This window comes from Orbicella franksi, chromosome 12, assembly GCF_964199315.1.
Source record: "Orbicella franksi chromosome 12, jaOrbFran1.1, whole genome shotgun sequence".
NCBI lineage: Eukaryota > Metazoa > Cnidaria > Anthozoa > Scleractinia > Merulinidae > Orbicella > Orbicella franksi.
Genome location: NC_138156.1, coordinates 8,722,871 through 8,744,528, shown reverse-complemented (window position 1 = coordinate 8,744,528; position 21,658 = coordinate 8,722,871). Strand labels below are relative to the sequence as shown.

General features: G+C 40.9%; 2 protein-coding genes and 1 pseudogene across 3 annotated transcripts in view; 1 reads left to right on the top strand and 2 right to left on the bottom strand.

Moving 5' to 3' along the window:
• Nucleotides 1-13,440, top strand: part of LOC145463413 (Fanconi anemia group J protein homolog) — a 37,768-nt gene extending 24,328 nt beyond the window's left edge. The window contains exons 27-35 of the mRNA XM_081447168.1: nt 5,766-5,801; nt 7,202-7,303; nt 7,468-7,493; nt 8,306-8,370; nt 8,834-10,542; nt 10,908-10,977; nt 11,579-11,740; nt 12,439-12,608; nt 13,306-13,440. Coding sequence (XP_081303294.1) covers nt 5,766-5,801; nt 7,202-7,303; nt 7,468-7,493; nt 8,306-8,370; nt 8,834-10,542; nt 10,908-10,977; nt 11,579-11,740; nt 12,439-12,608; nt 13,306-13,356 — 2,391 coding nt within the window. The 3' untranslated portion in view covers nt 13,357-13,440. The remainder of the gene's footprint in view (nt 1-5,765; nt 5,802-7,201; nt 7,304-7,467; nt 7,494-8,305; nt 8,371-8,833; nt 10,543-10,907; nt 10,978-11,578; nt 11,741-12,438; nt 12,609-13,305) is intronic.
• LOC145463415 (nucleotide-binding oligomerization domain-containing protein 2-like) lies at nt 10-5,757 on the bottom strand. Its single transcript, XM_081447170.1, has one exon. It carries the CDS (start codon nt 4,749-4,751, stop codon nt 1,614-1,616), a length of 3,138 nt encoding a protein of 1,045 aa, XP_081303296.1. The 5' UTR covers nt 4,752-5,757; the 3' UTR covers nt 10-1,613.
• Nucleotides 13,441-13,526: 86 nt separating the features above from the next.
• LOC145463420 (uncharacterized) lies at nt 13,527-21,183 on the bottom strand (annotated as a pseudogene). Its single transcript, XR_014041330.1, has 2 exons — nt 14,971-21,183; nt 13,527-14,226 (listed from the first exon to the last, which is right to left on the bottom strand). The product of XR_014041330.1 is annotated as an uncharacterized LOC145463420 (transcript).
• Nucleotides 21,184-21,658: the final 475 nt, after the last annotated feature.

The following is a 21,658-nucleotide window of genomic DNA, read 5'->3' as shown; positions in this document are numbered from 1 at the left end:
GTAAGAAATCATTTTTTCAAGACCTATAAAATTTCAGAATTATTTGTTTGATATACAGTCGAACCTCTCCACAACGGCCACCTTAGGGAAAGTGGAAAGTGGGGTGGCCGTTATGGAGAGGTAGGGGTGTAATATGACACTTGTATTTGTTTGGGGGTGCAACGATTTTTTTCTTTAAAAAATGCTTATTGTAGCATGTAAGTACGCAACACAAACAAAATATATTATTAAAGCAGAAACCAAACAGAAACAGAGACCAACGACGTGCGGTATGGATCAGTGTTTGTTACGTTTTACAGTAAACAGGGATTTTGTATGCACTGATCCTTCGTTGATTAACTGGCCGTTGTCGGGAGGTTGTTTTGGCAGTTAGGGGGCGCTTTCGTGGCCGTTGCTGTTTTAGAGAAGTGGACGTTGTTGATAGGTTAAAATAAGTGTGAATGTATTGACCGTGCGCCGGGACAAAAAAAGTGGCCGTATAGAGGGGTCGCTTTTGTCCACGGATGTTTTTTTCGTACGATCTTTTCCTTCGTCGAGTGCGCTTGAAAGCGAGCGTGGAACGCGAAAGAGCCCCACCCCCTTGCGTTTTGGATCGTTCATATCCCACGCGCCAGATTAATATTTTGCTACGCTTGCGATCGCGACGAACTCGAGACAAGATAGATTGTCTGTGGACAGACTAGTGGGACAACCTTTGTCGAAACAACTGTATAAGAAGAGTCGGTAAGGTTACAAGCGAGTTGGGTATTATATCCGGAGGAAACTTACAACCTGGGGAGAAAAAAAATACTTGTTATTGATTTCCTTAAAATTCTCTTTATTCTTTGGTTGCCATTATATTTACTCGTTGAACTTGTGTACTGCTTTACAAACAATACTTGTCGAATCGATGAGCACAACATAGACCGTAGTCGCCTTGGCAGCCGTTATTAGGGTCGTCACGCAATGCTTCTCTCTAGAAAAGCGTTGCGTGACGATCCTAATAACGGCTGCGTAGAGGATTACAGAGACTGGGACTGAAAAAACTTCTGCGCAGTCAAACGAAACAGGCGATTGTTGATGGGGCTTTAAATGTAACAATTTCAACCAACACGCACTTAATCACCAGCTTCTTATAGGTGGGTGTTTATTGTATTTATCTGGCCGTTTAAAGATCCTTCTAAGTTTTACATCTGAGGATGAAACGCGAGTATGTAATGTGTTTGCCATAGTTAACGGAGGGAAATGGTCAGGAAGGCCGGTAAACACCAGAGAAGCAAACAAACAGGCTGAGATTTATGTTAGAATGTCCTTGACCCTGTACATCTTTTGTTTTATGCCCACAGACTATGCATGAATTACAAAATCGCAGTGCTTCAATTGGCTAGTTGTATGAGCACACATAACCACCTTTTGTATTTTGTCAGGTTTTGTACAGGGTCAACCCCCAAAATAGCCAGCAAAAACATACAACAAAGAACTTTGCCAGGTTTATTAACCATTTCCCTCTATTAACTATGGTGTTTGCAGATGGCACTTTCAGGTGCTGTTGTTCTTGTTAATTTGCAAAGTGAAGTCGTGAGTTTTAATCTCAAGCTTGAAGTTTGGCAGTTTTTTTTAAGTGAGAGGGCTATTTACATTGTGGAATGAGCATTGCGTTTGAGGCAGGCAGCTTGAAGTGCCTCATCCAGGTCTCTCTCAACTTGCTGATTTATGTTCCAAGATATAATGTTTAATTTACAGAGTTTACAGTTCGGGTGACTTAATGATCTGCGAATGAAAGGCACCACCACAGCGGTTATTCGATTGCTGATCAAATCCAGTTTCTTGAGTTTGCAATGTTCGCTCTCTAGTGTTTCGCAGAAGTGTTTAACGCCTTGGTTAGTAATTTTCTGACACTCTATTCTCAACGAGCTCACCTGGCAGTTTTGGTGTTTGAGTGTTTCACAGAACTTCAACAAAACCGCGTCGGTCCAAAGTTCCTCATCGTTGAACCTCAAGCTGGTGATTTTGCAATTCGCGTGTTCCAGTGATTCACACAAGTGTGACAAAACGTGTTCAGTTATTTGCAATGTGCCAAGTCGCAAGTGAGTGAGCTTACAACTTTTGGTTTTTAGTGATTCGCAAAGGAGGACTAATGCATCTGGACTGATTAAGTCGTTCCAATTAAGGCTCAACTTCTGGAGTTTACACTTGTCCGCACTGATAGCTCTTATCAATGAAATCAAACCCTGGTCAGTGATGTTGTTCTTTTTTAGGAGTAATTTAACTGGGCCTCCTTCCATTAACAGCTTGGCTAATTCTTTACATCCCCCTTCTCCTAGAGAATTAGCGCTTAGGTAAAGTGAGTAATTCACCCGCTCAATGTTTCTTAAGAAGTACACAATTGCTGTGCAGTCAACAGGTGTTATTTGGCAATTCCACATGTCAAACGAATTGCGAAAACATCTGTTTTGCTGAAGCTGAGAAGCTGCGCTCTTCACTGTAGCATCGTCATTGTACTCGTACAAACACTTCATCATGAGTAAAGCCATCTTTTTATTCGGTGGATTCGACAGCGAAGAGTCGTGAAGGCACTTTACAAAGCTGCTGACCGCGTCATTGTGCTGCTGGCCATGAAGTAACCCAGCAACGAACTGAATGACCAAATGCCACTTTGGATCTTCCGTGTTAGACGTAATAAATTCCTTAAGGTCATCGGGCTCCATCTTCGCAATCTCTCTAGCGGCCAGAAACTCCTGTAAAGTTAAATGAATGAAGCAAAAACGTTGTTTGAACTCCACCGGAGACAACCTGCTGTCAGGCAATTGATTCAGCAAACCACAATGTATCATTCCTGACACTTCTTCTGAGTCGAATATCAGTCGCCCTTCGGCTATTCCTTTTCTTGCTAACGACCCGAGTTCTGTCAAGGTCTTTTCAACCGAATCTGAAAAGCGTTCATTTCCCCGAAATGGTTTATCGCGAAATTCCGGGTGATGCGTAAAGATGAACAATCTCAAAGCTCCTTGGTAGACTTCCGTGAGCCTTGTCGGTAAGGTGACGATTTCTGATCCCAGGGCACAGAGCTTGATTAACGCCTTGAGAAAGAAACACAATATGCGACAATTCACAGGAATGTAGCATAAAGACAACAGGTTTAAATTGCTGTAGATGTGCTCCCATATTTGTGTTGCTGTCGCGCTGTCTCCTTCACAGTAGTTGTTCACATACTTCTGAACTTTCTCTTCTGTAAAGCCCATTATTTCCACAGTCCTGTCAAACAGTGGGACCTCAACACTTCCCAGCACAGTCGGCCTACAACTTGTCAACACTGTTGCTCCAGGAAGGAGTTTTCCCTGCAGAAGTTTCATGTATAGTGCTGATAATGGCATTTTCTCGCTTGGGCCATTTCCGAATCGTGCCGCCTCGTTGGTCGTGCAGCTATCGTGATCCTTAAATTCGTCGAAGCCATCAAATACAAGAAGTACTTCCTCAGGATTATCCAACAGTTCTTGAAAAACCTGATCGTCTCTTTGACCGGCTGAATATGCTGTGCGGTTCAGCAACTGCCGAAAGGAGATCTGTCCTGATGTTTCCGAATAAAACGAACGAAACTGGAACAAGAAAGCGTACTTGAACGTTTTGCTGTTATCGTGGAAAAGGTGCCCTTTACTCCAATCACGCAGGAGTTTCTGACAGAGCAAAGACTTTCCGATTCCCGGGCGTCCAACGATGAGAATTTTCCGAGGGTTTTGAGTGTCTTCGTTGGACAGAAACAACTCTCCGCGCGTTTTGATCGCAACTGATCCATGCTGGCTTTCAGGTTTTAAATAGGAGTCGTATATGAGGTGTCTTTCGCAATCCTTCAAAAGCTTCTCTTTTGCTCTTCCGGTGTAAATGATTACGTCCAGAAAGATGTCATCTAAGAGGATGTTGCCTTCCTCTTCCTCAGTGCTACAGTGAATCAGTGGCTCTAGAAACTCTGTTTCTTGTAAGATCAGTTTTTTCATGGATTTCCTGAAGCCAGCTGGCGTCACGGCAGTTGACCTTTGGTAGAAAAAATACTTTGAAGAGAATTCTGAATCGAACGTAAACTTACCACTATGTGATGCACGTGCTAGAAGATAAATGATTTCTCCGAACACAAGACAGTTGAAAATGATGTTAGCTATCCAAACCATCCTCATACAGCTGTTCTTTTCAGATGCAACAGAATTGTGGCAGTTTGATGTGTGAGAGAGTGTTTTTGAAGAAGCGCTGGTATTGAATGATCTCACCGTTGGCAAAACGCAAGCATATCCGGTCGGAAAGCCACCTGGATACAACACAAAGTTTTGCATCAATGTAAACACAATTCCTAAGACTAGGCGCGTCGCTAGATGAAGGAAATAAATCGCGAAAACTCGACGAGTTCTTATTCTTGGCCTTGGGCGAGGGTTTTCCGCATCGGGTGCCATCGCGGCTTGTAGCCGGTCAACCCGAGATTTCACACAACACCACGAGTAAGCGAGGCACACCACGACCACGGCAACAAAACTCAAAAGGACATACAGATACAATGGCAGTGGAGAATTGTACTGTTCCTCGTACTTCTCAAAGCATTGAGCTTGATGAAAATTCTTGTCGGGTAGGGTACCTTGGAAATCGCAAAGGAAAGTTCTCCTTTCGTTGAGTCTTACCTTACTTGTGATTCCTACAAACACGGCTCCTGTCAAGAGAAAAAGGACTGCTACAATGTAGCCAAACAAACTGAAGCGAGAAGGAGTCAGAAACTCTTTTAGCCCTTCCATTTTGACCAGAGCGTGTGGCGTAGAGAAGTGGTTAAATGGCAAGTAGACGTAGGGACATTAATATTAAAAAATTGTTATAAAAACGTCAAAAAACATCCATGCAGAAAGGATACCGACTGTAGAGGGGACAAAACAAACGTTGGACACGGAATAGCATTTATAATGCTGTCTGAAAAAAATGCAAATTTTGAATAATTGCTTGAGAGTGACGTATGTAAAAACCTAAGAACTGAATAAATGGAATAAATGGGTGAAAATGAACTTGTCCGTCACTTTCTTCGATATTCTTGCACTGTACATCGATTAATCAAACATTCGGTTGAATTAGTGTCGAAACATTTACTTCCTTTGAGAGTTTTCGAAGAAGAAACTACGGCATGTACTAGAGAAAAGCCATTTAGTCCGCGTGGCAGATGTTTTCTCAAACAAGACTTCTGTCCGGTGTGCATTTGAATATTAATCACAGTAGATTAAGCCCCAGGGCCCCTCTACTAGGCATATGTTAGAAGCGGAAAGGGTCTGGGGAAGCCCTGGCCTTAGACTGTTCTTTGTTAGTGTTTAGGCAAAACGACACGAGTTCAATTAATTAGTCCATCTGATACTAAATCTAAAATTGTTGAAAAAATAAACAAACTTTTCAGGTTCAATATGTGTCGACTCTAAAAGAACTCGGATCGAACGCGATCATTTTTTGAGTTCTTGAGAATCCACCATCCTACTGAAAAGGTTTAGCTTTAAAGTACTTCACCTTTTGCCTGTAGCCTGTTCTGGGCTCTCGCTCAGTGGGGACGATCGAAAAAGCAGGCGGGCGACGAGCGGGGTCCTTTTCTCTCTTGGTCCCGCTCGTCGATGATCCCGCTCGTCGCCCGCCTCCTTTTTCGATCGTCCCCACTGACCGAGAGGTTAAAATAGGTTACGTTATTCGTAGAAGTAGCGTACTTTTGACACGAAGTACGAAACCAACCAGTTGAGGTGTAGAAGCACGCTAAAGCAAGTTTCACTTTTTTCCTATAGATTGGAATACCTTTTCCAAATGTGAAAGACGTCCAGGTAAGGTACACTCCATTCTGTTAAGAAAACATACCAAAACTCCCGCTGGTTCACTCTGTACAATTCGTCCTTCCACACAACTGCAATTGGAAATTGTTCATTACCAAACACATACCAGCTCAGTCTGCGGTGTTTGTGAGCTAGTATACCGTGAAATGTGCTGCGTGTGTCTTTAAATGTATTAAAATGAGCCTTTAAGTTACCTTGTTTGCAGTCTCTTAGATTAGTAGGTAAAACGAAGAGAAGGTGGCGAAAACGAAGGGATAATTGTGATGATGGGGACTTAAGGTCATTCCACTGAAATAGAACCTGCACTGAGATTTTTGTGAAACTTTGCCTATTGATATTATAGGAACTTAAATATTGAAATAAAAATGAGGGGTCCCCGTGTTCGTTTAGGAGCAACAGCACCTTGTTTATACCTTATAAATCCTTATAATAGCACCATAACTGTAGTCACGATTGCTTGCTAAATTCACGTTTCCGACGACTGTTTTTTGTTCTACACTGAGAATTGGTCCATATTTATTTTACAGAGAGAAATTTATTACTCAATTCAAAACAATAGAAAAAAATGATAGGTAACCATACTCGTTTGCGAGAAAATGACGATTTACCTCTATGGCGAGGTCCAGCCGTAAAGAAAAAGCCGCCATTTTTTAATGCGCGCGCGCTAATCACGCGTGAAATTATGCGCAGTAGGGATGCCCAATGCAATACTGGGGAATGACCTTAAGTTTTTTCCATAATTTATGAGTCTAGAACAAGCTAGCCTTTAGGTACGTTTTCACTCGCTTCTGACGCCTTTCACAGTCTAAGATTCAGGAAGACAGGCTAAGACAGGAAATCCATTACGTTTGTCACAAGTCAGAAAAAAGTCAGTGAAAACATCTTCAAAGTCGAGGGAAGAGTTTGTCTCCATTTTCATTGCTCTCTCGAGTCCTATCCGGTTTCGTGCCACTTTTCCCGAAGAAATTTTAAATTTCTTGTTAGAGTCCACAACAGTCATTTCAAGGTTTCTGTAGGTTACTATGAACTTTTGATAAAAAGCGTTCTTTTCTGTCAGGATAAAATAATCCGCAAGGGGGCAACATTGGGCTTTTTTCATCGGAATAACCAATTTATAGTTCGGTGCTTAACCGATTTTTGAGCAGAACCGAGGTTGTTATCAATGATATTAATCTTGCTGCGTTTGAAATGTAAATTCTTTTATTGTCATGCTCAAGTAGTTTGTTGTCTCTTTCATCACAAAGTCAACCCTCGATCACATTTTATAGAACTGTTTTATGGTCTATTGCACACACCCCAGTGGCACAAAATGTCCGGCTTAAAAGGAGTCTTCTGCAGAATGTTGTAATGTCCAACACTTGTTTTGCTTCATGTTGCGTAATGATTTTCAGGTGGAACTCAAACGGAAATACAACACGCAGTATTCAGCCAGTCGAGGACTGCTGACGGGCAGTGAGTGGTATGAGATCCAGGCCTACCGTGCATTAAATCAGGTCAGACTCGCTACAGTGCTCTTCGAGTAATTCCGTTTAATTTTCAAAATTGTAGTTATGACAATGAAATCCAAGCGATAATGGACCTTTTGTTTTATAGCTAACTTTAATTGCTTGTTATTTTCCTTTTAACACCTCTTTTTTTTCTTTATTCATGTTCACAGGCTTTGGGAAGGTGTATTCGTCATAAGTAAGTTCATCTTGGTAAAAACGAAAGAGAATTTCAAAAAACTATATAATAAACTCACGTAACGTGGTTATTATTCGAAGAACACCGTGCATTTAAACGTGGTTTTGGAGCGCATATTTCTATATTTGTAGGGGTGGAAGGAGTATTAATGCACTCTTGGTTTACTCATTACCTAAACGTGATGCAAGAACTGCCAAGCGGACTCAGAGCTTTTTGATGTGCGAGGTTGTGCTTTATGATCCTGCTGTCAGACAATCAAAGTGAACATAAGCATGTTACGAGAAAGTTGGGGTTAAAACTTAAAAAATGTTGAGATGTTCAGCAAAAAAAATATTAAACTTTTACTCGGTCAAAATCAAGTAGGCGGGTGGACGAAATACTTATTACCATCCCCGCGTGACGGCGAGTATTAAATAGCCGGCATTTAAAATACTGTACACCAGTATCCAAGAGGAGGGGGTTATGGCTCGAGATAACCGAGTTGTAGTTAGACCGCAGTCAATAAAAACAGTTAACAAATCTAAGGGAAATAACGGCTTTTGTCCAAGGTTAGGTTTTCAGCCTTGCCTTTCGAGGCCAATCAGGCTCCAACCAAAGGGAAATTTTGAGAGAAACTAAACCACGAAGGTGGAATGTGGTATACGCGTTTTTTCTCATGCTTGTTTCTTCTCAAGGCTTCGCTCCCAGCTCAGATTGACTTCGTTGTTGCGCTTTTTACAGCTACACTTAATTGCTAGGCGTTTCAGTATACCTTTAGGTGGGCTTTTGCTTTGATGCCTCATCAAAATGAATAACTCTTTTGTTTTTCACAGACAAGACTGGGGAGCCATTGTTCTAATAGATGAACGGTTTAACAAGTCTCCAAGGTACATCAACGGTAAGGAGCTGTTATGTGAGTCCGAACGTTGAAGAATTTGCTCGCGGGTAGCGGCCGTTTTTGACCCTATTTCGGCCCTAAAAGCTAGTTACATAAACTCCCTTGTTAAAATATGGAATTAAAACGAAAAAAGAGCTGTCCATATGTGAATATACACGTTTTCAATTGTCAGTCTTCAACGTATCGTCTTTAAAATCACCATAAACCACCAATCCAGTATACCACTATAAACAACGTTTGAACACATGTTCTCCTAATGCAAAAGACTCAGATGCTCTAGGGTCAAAGCCCGCGCCCAAATCCCGCCACAGCCAAATGAATGCCCCGTAATAAGAACCTTATGCATATGGATTATGAACTTGGTTACGGCTTAATTGGGAAAAAGTGCTGTAACAATTTTCGCCTGTATGGTTAGCATGTTTGGTAGTTTTCACTAAACATACCTTTTGATCTGATTAACCAGGGATATCCAAATGGGTGCGCAAGAGAATTACACAGTACAACAACTTCTCCGCGGCCATGTCTTCCCTGAAAGAATTCGCATCTGCACGTAAAAGAGAACCGTGTCCCGCCAATACCAGCCCCTGTTCTGTTAGCCAACTGAGCAGAAGTTCTGTGGAGACTCCAGTCAAGGAACAGAACGTTCATGCTGATGTAAAGCCATCTGTAGAGCACATTTCACTGCTTGACAACCGAGGAAACCAAACTAGAGGGGTTGCACTGGAACAGAACGTTCACGCTGATATTAAGCCATTTGTAGAACACACTCCACTACCCGACAACCGAGGAAACCAAACTGGCGGGGTTACACTGGAACAGAACGTTCATGCAGATGTTAAGCCATTTGAAGACCACGCCCGACTACCTGACAACCAAGAAAACCAAACTGACAGGGTTACTCTGGAACAGAGCGATCTTTGTGCAACTCCTTGTCAGTGCAGTGATGCAAGACCTTCTGTAGAGGCTACTAACGCTCATGGAAACCTAGCTGTTGGGTTTACAGTAGACCACAGCGGCAACTGTGCAACTCCTCCTCAAAGTAGCGATAGTAAACCATCTGTAGAGTCCCAACATGTAGGTAAGGTCCAAGGAAACCCAGGTGATGGGTTTACACTGGAACACAGCGTTCATTCTACCACTCCCTTTCAACGTATTATACCATCTGCCAAGCAGCGTTCACTTAGCAACATGCAAGGAAACCAGACTTCAGGTTTTACCCCTTCTTCTAATTTAATCCAATCAGCTTTCTCTGGCGTCACTTCTAAAGGTCTGTCTTTCAATGCAGAGAGAGTGGCATCGAAACTTGATAAATTTAAACGGAAAAACGTTGATGTCGACGGGAGTGAGAGGAAGGTTTTCAATGGAATGACTTTGGTACTTGACTTTAAACCCGTAAATGGCGAGAATTTCGTTACGGTTAAATCTAACGAGTTGAAAGTGGATGGGAAAATGGAGAGTCAAGAATCTGATAGTGCATTGAAGAAGAAACCTGAAAGCGACCCACTCGCTAGGGAACAGATGTCCTCTCCTCTTCTCTTTGCCACTCCTCAGTCCACTCCTTCACCTTCACCTGTCAAACAGGAAATGAACTGGATGACACCCAGGGAGGGTGAGGAGAGGACAAGTTTAAACTCGTCAAACTTGGATCTCGGCGCCGAGGAACCAAACGCAATTAAAAATGTAGGAAATGGAGAAGGTAGTCTTGGTAATTGTTCGATTACTTTGTCAAAGAAAGGCGGTGATTTTGGTAAATCCTCATTGCTGGAAAACACAGGGGTTCAAGGCTTCGTCGCAGTAGAAAAGCTGTTAAAGTCAAAAGAAGCTGATGCGAATGCTCCAGGTCACGGAGGGGATGGTAACGAGTTAAACTCAGAGAAAAAGCCTCGTGATATCCTTGATGACGTAAAAGACGACTTTTCTCATGAAAAGGCAGGATTAGAAAATCGCTTGCAAACGAAGGCGCCGCATGTTGATCGTAATACTGAGTCGAAAGAAACTGTGAAGGAAGGTGTACTGAATTTATCGTCGTCTTCAAGGAGAAGCGAGCGTCCCTGTAATAGCGTGTCTGAGATGCCGAGCAATGTTCGACTTGGTCGGAGAAGAAGCACAAGGCTTAGAAGATTTTCAAACAGCAGTAAAAGCACGAGGGAGGAAGAGAAAGTAGCATCTGAGGTAAGAGTTTCATCCTTTCGATCTGGCAGGCCCACCAACCCGGATCAAAAACTATTTCAAAACTTAAGACTGCAAGATGAGCAAAACAATGAGTTGAAAGCATGGGCAATTAATATTTTAGCGGGGGCAACTGAAAATTGAAATTTACTAGCCCACTGGCTGCCCGGATAAGGTACGACTTTGACCCTCTCTGTCTTGGCGGTCCTGCCTTCAGCGTGGAACAAAACTTACACAAGCCCATTTATTGCATTAAAAATATAGGAATTTTTTGAAGTTACACTTCAAAGTCCTACGTGGGGTAAACTGTTATCCACATTGCCTGTAGCACATTAGCCTTATACTGACATTAGTGTCTTTCGGTTCAGGAAAAACCCAAAGATGAAAGTGACAAACCTGTGCTGTATTGTGCCCGTTGTGGTGGCAGCCTTGTCACAGGTGAGGTAGCTATGCTGTTTTCTGCTAGAGAGAATCAATTGCACTCTACCCAAATCTCTGACAGAGTGCGACTTCTCTCCAGTCGGAGTTTTCCGGATCTGTCAGTGCGTTAAGGTCATATAACCCTCCGTCATAATTTCGTATCTAGCGTGTCTCTTTTTGGGGGCAGATTTTAACTGATTGCCGTTGGAGCAAAATCAAAGCATGGACAGTAAGCTAAAAAAAAAAAAAAATTAAATTCGGCTTTTCTCAATTACTCAACTCCACGCTCCTTTAGATTTCTTACTGCAATTTCTTTTTGAACTCCTGGCGAGAAAAAATAATTTTTTTGTGTTGTTTTCTTTTTCTCTAAGAATCGACTGAGCCCTTTTTCAGCGACATTACGAAGCAACTCCACGTATCCTTATACACTATTTACGTGAAAAATTTCCAAGTGCTCGAGCTAGTCTTTGGTTACAGAATACAATCAAATGTACTCCAATCTTATTATCCTCGCCGTAATAAATTAAGCAGTAACTATTAAAACATGATTCTCTTCGATGTTTTCTTACCCTCAATGCTGCTATATGATATATTGACCAGGTTCTTTTCGTCCGAGCAGGTTCCTTCGCTTCTAACTCCTTCACAAGGCATATTCCTGACGTATTGCAGAGTTCCTTTCAACAGACAGTCGACGAGAAAAACGTTCTTGTTATCGACAAAGAGACTTGTACAATGTCAAACCTAAGTTCTTTGATTGACGCGAAGAACGATCACTCTCCAGGTAACAACTCCTTCGTTGACTTAAACTTTAGTTAAACTACAAGAGTTAAACGGTGTTATCAAATATTATATGTGGCTGGGTTGCCAAGTCGTTTAGGGGCTCTGAATTTGAAGTGTGGTTCAAATTCTCTCCCCTGCCACTACATGTATCTGGATTTGTTCTAGGGCGTCTTGGGTGCAAATCATCCTCCGCGCTTTGCAAATAGTCCTATAATGGGCAAGTTAAGCCTCCTACATTCCGGGATTCTGAGCAAGTTGATCTTCAATTATCAGTGTTTGTTCTTTCATTTTCGTGATTGTCGTATTATGAAGGTGTCCGTCCGCATTATAGAGTTAGAAGTAACAGGAATTCTGCTTTCTCTGCGACTAAATGAACTGTCAGGCGTCCGTAAGGAGAGGTCCGACTGTGGTAAACTGTTAAACTTCTCAATGCTGGATTCCTAAAAAGTTTAAGTTCAGTTTTCAGTTTTAGTGTTCGTTCACTTTCGTGTCTACAATGAAAAGAGTAGTGCTCTGACCCCATAATACCATAATTTTATTTGTTTTGTAGCTCGTTTGTTTGTTTATATGTTTATATAATTTTTTTTTTTTTTTTTTTTTTCATTATTAGTATAGACATAGACAATCACATAGTTTATTTTGCGTGGTTGCACGCTTAGCACCTCTTGACAAATCAAGTTTGTACCGAATTGATTGTAGGTATGAAACTAAATAGTCTCTTTGTACCGGAGTGCGGCAGCTGCTACATTCCCCTGGTCTGCCGAGTGTGTCAGACTACGAAAGGAGATTCACGGATCGTGGGATTAGAAGTGGTGTCGTTCGGATCATTCTCTGAGCAACAACAATGTCAACCGCATCCTCTAAAACAGGTGGTGTGCTGTGCTATGTAATTTATAAATAGTATAACAAATATCAGTCTCGGAAAGTTTTTTTTGATGAAACATTATGTGAAGTACCCAACGGTATAAGTAATCCTGCCTTCAGTGGAGTCTTGAGTATTCTGTATTTTGTCCCTTCTTACCTAAACAAATTTTCCATGTGATTCTGAGGGAAACGAGTGCTTGAATAACCACTTATTATCCGAGAGTGAGGTCTTTACGGGAAAATCTCAGACCGAGACCTTGCCGTATTGACCGAGCGATAGCGAGGCCAATACGGCAAGGGCGAGGTTTGAGATTTTTCCGTAAAGACCGCACGTTGGAGGTTAATAAGTTGTTTATTTTATTTGGCTTTTTGCTTTGTTTTTGCAGGCCCGTATTCAGCCTGTAGGCATTACCCGAGAATAATGCCCTAGAATTAGCCAATCAGAGCGCGCGTTGTATCGGCTACAAAAACAAGCGTAAAGCCATATAATAATACTGCTTAATGGTCCTTGAATTTCCCTTGAAAAAGAGACCTGACTTTGGTATGAACCATGACTGAACTAGTTTTGATGAATCCGACTTTCCGCATCAAGGAGTCCCTCCTGTTGATGGTTAAATTTGTCTTATACTGGTATTCTGAGTTGAAACAGCTTCCAATCGTGATCACTGACGCTTATTGTTTTCTTTCATCTTTGCTCGACAGGTTTGGTTTTTTCCAGGTCTCGTCAATGTTCACTCACCAGCTAGCGAGTGATCCGAAGTCAAAGAGGGGCTGATGTATTTCAGCAGTGCGACTAGGCTTTTCTCAATGAATAGTGAATAAAATGATTTCATATTTCTTAAAAACATGCGATGGTTACTCCAGTCGACCATCTCATCAGTCAGTCACTTTATCACCAGCTAATGATGAAGTGAAGTCTGCAACAGGTCTAAGTCTGCGCTTCATTTTGCATGATAACTTGCAGGTGGTTTTGTAAGTAGTAGCGTCTGCTAAGCCACACTTCGCCTCTACCCGTTTATACTCAAGCTCCTGGGTAAAGAGAGGTCCTGTTCGAATAAAGTTCCTGTCAGAGAGAACAACTCCTCAATCCCGGTCAGGGCTTGTACCCAGAACTGTCGAATCGGCGTCCAGGGCACTGAATGACCATTAGCAGCCACACCTCATTATTATGGCCTTCCTGTTATTTCTGTTCATCTTAACAGTGTCAAACCCCTTATTGGTAAATTTCATTCAAGGCTGTGTTTGTATTTTAGCAATGTCATGATATACTATAGAAGAAGAGGTGAAAGAGGGAGGGGAAACTAGTTGCTACCTTCCCTGAGTGTTTGTTTGCCCCCACTCTCCCTTGGTCACCCAGAATTATTGTTTCTGAATTGGTTATATCCAGGTTATAATCATAAGTGTTGGTGGGTTTAGCAATATTGTACAAATGAGCAAGCAAATATTGCAAAAACGTGCAACATCATATCTGCATCTGAATTATACATTGATATAGAATTTGCCTTGCGCGAATTCATCCATCCATCGATCGATCTAAATATGGACATTATTTTGTCTTTGATATCGAAGTTATTTTTTATCCAATGATCAATTTTCTTGTTAAATCTTTTCCGTTAACCCAAGCTTAAGGTGGCTGAACACAGTTTTTGATACCTGTGTTTCATTTACTTTTTTCTCTCAAACCCTTGATCCCTCGGTCGTCCAAAATGGCAGCAAGCAAGTTAACAACACAGACGTTGGTTTTTTGATGGTTAAGCTGACATATATGCCGTTTCCATGGCAACATGAGTAAATATAAACAGGCCTTTAAAATCGGAAGTGTTTATTTGTAACGATTCTCACAAGGTAACACCATTTTGCTAATAATTTAACAGAGATCTTTAATTATCCCTTGTTGAAGGTTCACTGGAATATCTAGAATTTCCTTTGTTAAAGTTAATTCTTTTCAGTAGTCCAGTTACTTATTTCCTAATTATAAAGTATTTTTGTGCCAAATTTCGTGAAGTTCTAATGAGTGGTTCTGGAGAAATAGACGTATTTCCGAGAGAGCAATTTCAGTCAATCGCAATTTTTTAACTTACTGCGCATGCGCTGCATTTAACTGGGTTCTTTCGGTAACAAAGAAAAAGCTGAGAATTGCTGGGTTCTTTGCATCGTTACCTTTTCTAACATATCGTAATAACAGACTAAAGCCATCAATACACTGCGTTCCATTATAGAGAAAAATAGCACAGATAGTGCGGGTGTTTAGTAAATAAAATGATCGCTCTATTGACGGCATGTTTGTTTTTTGGGTTTTTTTTGCAATCCTTGTACGCGCGCTGAATTGCATCAGCAAAGGCGCGCGCGAAAACTGTGTTCGGCCACCTTAAAATAGACTTGTATGTTAATTGTACGGCAATTGCAAGGAATGTCATCCCTCATTCCCAAGCATCATGCCAAGCAATTGTTTTCCTGGTTGTGCGCACAAAGCTCCTTGTTGGCGCGTCGTTAAAAAAACTGTAGCCATTAGCCTTGTACGCAGGCCGTTTTACTGTGAAACTGTAACGCAGCAAGGGCTTTACATGCAATTGTTATGTTGGGAATGGAAACTATGTGGGAGGTAGTGGCGCAGAAATTCTTCCTTAAGGGTGACAAACCTATGCGTTGAGCAATGTTTAAACACATCCACTGCTTTACTTCGAAAAAGTGATATCCTTAATTCAAGCCCAAGGGTTGTACCCTTTGTTACTGTTTCTGAATTCTCTATAGGTCAGTTATTCACGCTTAAAAGTACTACTTTTACGTAAATTATTAACTTCAAATCGATGAAAAACAACGTCAAACAATATCTCATATTGTAAGCCACTGCAAAAAGAGTTCTCGTAGAAATAGATCAAGGTAATCGTGAGCAGTCGGGGCCACTTTGAAAGCCGGCGATGCAACCTACCATACTCGCAAACGCTGTAAGAGCCGGTGAGAGAACTGGAGTTTCATTAAATTCAGTAACTCATTCATGAATTTTCCTGTTGCCACGTTTCCTCCAATGGCGCAACTCCGTACTCCGCTTTATAAACACATACAACCCACAATCTTCTACTTTGCGAGGTGAACGCTCGTAACGTCTGCTCCACATACTCCCTACGGCGGTAAATTTACCTTTATCAACTCTATCAACAGCGCCTGAAAGCCTAACTTGATTTCCAAAGCTCCCGGCCTCGAGTACAGTCCCGAATTCCCGAACAGCATGCGCAGCTGTCAAACTTAGTGAACGCTTGGAGCCAAAGGCGATGCAGGAGTAGTAATTAAGTGGTTGTTCCTTGAATCAGAACGATGCTTATTGATCTTGAGGGGTGGCGGTGGAGGGGTAACCCAAAAACGCTGACCCCCGGTCCGCGGACACCCGCTACGGACCGGGGTCCGCGGACTACCTATGGCCGGTCCACGGACCTACCCTTACGGACCCCCTCTACGGACCACCCCGCAAAATAGAATAAAAATAAGAAATAAATATTTCAGTTATCGGTTGTCTAATAGATCGTGTCAGCGAAATTTCGAACATTACATTTTGCAAATGTAACATTCTTGGGTTCACTGGCTCGGGCGCAAGTTATATCATTACACATTGCCATTTCCTTTGCTGTGGCCATACTGTATATGAAAGACCGTGAAAGCCTCCAGGAAGCCTCCGGGAAGCTTCGAAATTTGTGCTCTTTCCCCTCCACCGTTTTGTTCAGCCCACTCTCACAAGCATTCCTGAACTCGTTCCAGGCTTCATAATTTGCTCAGCGCAATTAGATGTAAACAATCTTGAACGACTTAAAAACACATCTTTGATAGCCAGATTGAGCCACGAATGGAAAGTAACAATTTTCCTTCTTTTTACCATCGGCATCTCCTGACGCAAATTCTTGTTTTTCGGCCATTTAAATTTCAGCTTTGAGGCTTTTTTTAGGGGGGTGTTAATTACATTTGCACGGTATAATACTCGAAATTTCACCAACACAAGTAATCTACTAGACAACCCATAAGTGAAGTATTTATTTCTTTTTTTTTATTCTATTTTGGGGGGTGGTCCGTAGAGGGGCTCCGTAGGGGTAGTCCGTGGATCGGTCTATAGGTAGTCCGCGGACCCGGTCCGTAGTGGGGGTCCGCGGACCGGGGGTCAGTGTTTTCGAGTTACCCGCGGTGGAGGGGAATATAGGTGCAAAGATTTCGTTAGGAAAGTTCTTTTTGGTAACGACAGCAATATTAAGTTTCAACATTTATTCCAGGTGAATCTTACGCAGAGGTAGGCATTCTTCGATTTCACGTTATTGTCTTCGCAATAACATGACTGATACAGCGGTTGCTTCTGTTTAACATTGATCAATTTAATGATGGCAAAAATCAAGGTAGCGTGATAACTAAAGCGTGAAAACGGAATTGAAAGGAGGAAAACCGTTGTATTGTGAAATACAAACAGATTGGGGTTAACTTTTCCTTTTCAACATCGTTAACAAGCAACCCTATGTGTACCAGAGGGAGTTTCAAGCTTTGACCAATCAAAACAAACAACGTCCTATTCATAGCGCGTCTTCGGAAAAAAAAAACTAACTTTCCTTCGAAATGTATCAGATCTCCTTTTATAATGGTAAAGGTTGGGTAAGAATGTCTACAAAATGGATGGGTTTGCTTGAACATGATTAAAAGAAAATTCTATTTGGAAACGAGCAATATCAAGTTTTAACATTTATTCAAAGATGCACTTCATTTCACATTATGAGATACAGTACACCACCCACTTAAAATATAAATAGCACACTTTTTAAGATTAAATACATGTCCAGATCTTATCTATACACATGTTTAAGACGAAATCCGATAGGTGATCGAGTGATTTTGTTTACTGTGGACAAAAACCTTGTACCAGAATAATTTTAAGTATATTAAAAACAATTTTGCATTTTTTAAATGCTAAAGATATAAACAGTAGCATGAAATGACACCAAAGACAATTTCCCATCGAATCTCGAGAAAATAAATTTTAAAAATCAGAGAAATTGTGCAACCACAGGTAAAATTTCAACATCAGTTTCATTTCACCAGTACGTTTAAGTGTTTCTTATGAACTTCACAATTTGTTTTCGACATTTGGTGTTGTTAGAAATGATTTTTTTTAGAAGATATTTAAAGCAGTGGTACAGAAGTTTGCAATACGATGTAAATAATCTTCGTACAAAGATTTTGTCCAGTTGTTACTCGAACTTCTGGTGGATTCCCTCTTAAACTCCTTCATGGGGCTTGTCGTTAATTTTCTTAAATTAAGAAGTCATGAGGAAAATTGCAGTTGGACTATGATAAAAATTGCAGTAAAAAATACAATAAGATCTACAATAAACCGTTACAAGAACAAATTTACAGCTTTGACCAACTACTCTATGTAGTCATTCAGCTAATTCCGCACCTCAAGACAGTCGTCAGTCGATCAAGTGATTAGAATAAGGAAAGTCATCAGTTGTTTATCTCTCATTAATTAACATCAAACTTTTAAAACTTGAGCTTTGTGCCCGTTATAGAAATTGATAAAGAAACACTCATTGTTGAGAAGGGAACAAGACACTCGGCTTTCTGGCATACTTTTCGGTTTCGCCCGCACGCTATTACATGTTTTGGGCAAGGCCCCTCTCCTATTTTGGGTAAAAAAAAATCGCAGAAGGAAGAAAAGCCGGCAGGCCAAGCAAAAAATCCGCCCCCCACCCCCCTCCCCGTTAGCTCAAGGTCTGGATCCACCACTGGTATTTGCCACGAATTCTCATTAGCTTTGGTTTTATACCTTAAACAATACAATTTTATTAAAACATTACTCCTCAGTGGGGCTTGTAGTTGTTAATTATCCAAATCAAAAAATCATGACAAAAATTGCAATTGGATTATGACAAAAATTACATTTAAAAGTACGATAAAATGCAATGAAGTCTACAATAAACATTCTCATTACAATAACAAATTTAAGGAAGGAAATAACAATGTCGCGTTCACCAACTTCTTTATCTAGTCGTGTTCAATAGTCAATTGTTTGATTTGTGGACTTTCTAAATGCTTACAATTCTCCCTTTTTCTACAGTATTTTAGTATTATTTTATATCCTGCGTATTCATTAATAGTAACTGTTGCAACTTAAAGTCTAATTAAACTTCACTTAACATTAAAAGTTGCACTATCATCTACAATAATACTTCAGAAATAAATTATTCCAAAGGTACCGACACGCTGATCAATAACCATATTTTGCGTTTATCAATGTGCACAACATTGATGTAGGTTTGTGTTATTGTTAGCTCTTCGTTTGTATAATTTCTCAACATATGTTAGACAACTGCTTGAGCTCACTGCTGAAATAAGTGATCAAAAGGCTTCGGTCGAAATGATTGCGACATGGCATAATTTGTCACCGTGATCAGCAGCAAATTTCCTATTACCGCGCCTCAAGTCAGCTGCCAGTCAATCGAATGAAGAGAGTACCTGAGGGAAGTCAGCTATTTATCTCGCATTAACATCAAAGTTTTGGAACTGAAGCTTTGTATACTTTACAGAAATTTATCATTGTTGAGAGGATAGCAAAACACTGGGCTTTCTAGCGTAGTTTTCGGTGTCGCCCACACGATGTTGCGTGTATTTGCTACGAATTCTAATTAGTTTTGGTTTCGGTTTTACGACAACCAATTGAAAACCGCTCTCTACATGTCAACATGCACACACTCTTTTTTATAAGAATGTATTTTATATGAATATCGAGGATGAAATTTGCAAAATGTTAAGAATATTTTAAAAAACCCGAGGCTGAGATTTTGAAAAGAATATAATTTTTTGTGTGAAAATATTGAAGGGGCACAGCCAGGATAAAGCATGGTAAAAACTTAAAACGATCTCGGGCTGAAACGATTAAAAATTACAAGCTTTCGACTGCCTGAACTACAGTCTTCGATGGGTAAAATGTGAATGACAAGAAACGAGAAAAACAAAAAAATTGAATAAAAATGCGTGAAATTTCGAAATAATAAAAATGCAAATTGTGATGCATTTTTATTATTTTACTACTGGCCGAGAAACAGAGAAAACAGCACTAGCCGTATGTTCGATGATAGTAACATTTCTGCATTTATGCGTCATAACAGGCTGATAAAAAAAAAAATTCAGACTTAAACACTATCTAGACACCAAATACATTCTGGGAAACCGAAATGTCGTACGCTATAATCTAAGAACATTCGCAAGCTTAAAATCGGCAGAAAAATAAGAATATTCAGCCTCAGCCGGAAAAACTGATAGGTCAAAGATTTAGGGGATGATCATCATTGGGAAATTGGCGAGATAATATAAAAGAAATTCTTCTGACAAGTACTCTAACGACTGTATGGAAACATTAAAGACAATTTCAGTGTTGACCAGCTGGCTTGAAGGGGCAGTATAAAGGGGCTAATCAGTGGATGTAGAGTTCATCTCTCATTTTAGCGAGATCAAGTTCTAACTGATACCTCGTTATTTCTTGGCTCAGGTTTGTCGCGGCCTTTTCCAGCCTCTCCAGTTTTGGAAGGATGTCGCTAACAGAACTGTAGCTCAACCAGCTGTAACCGGTAGTGCCGATAGTAACAGCACATATAGAAGGTGTACCAGCAATAAAAGATCCCACGCAGGCGAGAAGTCCGCCAACAGCAACAAAAATGGACCTCCTCTGATTGCTTCTGCCCGTGTTGATATCCTGGCGAATGGCTTGAGTCAACTCTTGGACTCCTGGAGCGTAGCGACCCATCTTTGCCAGCAAGTTGTCGACGGTCTTTTGCAAGTTAGCAGTGTTACCTGCTTCCCACTGTGGAATAAGCTCGGTGTTTATGAAGTCTTTGAGCAGTTTTATTTTTTTTCTCCAACGTTTCAAACTTACCGCGGTAGGTCTTAACGTTGGCCTCCAAGATCTTTGCCTCGTCGTACAATAAGTAGCTCTTGTAAAAGAAATAGATCGAAAGCAGAGCCAATCCTTGTGTCCGTGCAACAGGAAGTACTTTATCTATCACCTCCGGTAGCTCGTTTATGATTCCTTGAATTTCACTGCATGTTTTCTTGGCGCCATTAAGACAGTCGGCAAACTTGTACACAAACTGTGAGTCTTTACCAAGGGAAATTTTATCCTTGACGCCATTCCAGGCCTGTGCTGTAGCAGTGTAGCTTGTTTCGTCTATGAATGCTCTCGTTGGAGACGTCAACAAGAAAGCCAAGAACAAAGCGAGGCTGAAACGAAAGCGCACAGTCATCTCAGATGGATGTTGTAAGCTTTTCAAGTCTGACTGAGGAACCTCTGATATGATGAAACCGCCGAGTGAAGCTTTAACCAGCGGAGATGTCGCAGGGGATTTCAAAACAGACAAAGAACAGCAGCAGCTCCTTCGACGAAAGACAAGAGGGAATGCTTGATCGAGACCATTTAGGGGATGTAGCTGACGTGTACAAATGCTGTGAAGCGAAAACGAAATTGAAAACGGGAAAAACAATCAAACACGTAGGGTTTTTCCACTTTTTAAGTTTCGACCAATCAGGACCACGTCCTATTTACAGCGCGTCTTCCAGGAAAAGAAAAGCAATCTTTGGATCGATTTCCTGTGCTACACAAGAAGGAAATAATTCTTTGTAATCTACAAAATACGTTCCGGTTTTTCCCGGAAACCATTTTTAGTTGTAATCAATATAATTTGCATTATCGAGGATACAGTGTATTACCAATGCATGATACTCGGCATAAAAACAAATGCAGCAAAATTGCGCCAAAGGATCGACAGTTGTTAAACTACGAAGTCGACAATGCTTGTCCAAGTATCGCAAAGAAATGAAACATAAAGCGAATTAAACTTTGGGTGAATCCTCTAGTGTAGAAATAATTAATTCAAGTCACACACGTATTTCTAAGAAAAATGTGATCTGCGGTGATAACTGTAGAAAACTTATCGATTTCACGTCACGATAGTACAGCCATAGTGTGAATAAAGCCGCCTTTATTTAAAACTACTCAGTGATGACAAGTAGGCTCAATATTGTTTCTCGACCT

Bases quoted from the DNA above. Each gene is read 5' to 3' on its own strand.
- LOC145463415 (XM_081447170.1), bottom strand. From the start codon at position 4,751: ATGGAAGGGCTAAAAGAGTTTCTGACTCCTTCTCGCTTCAGTTTGTTT.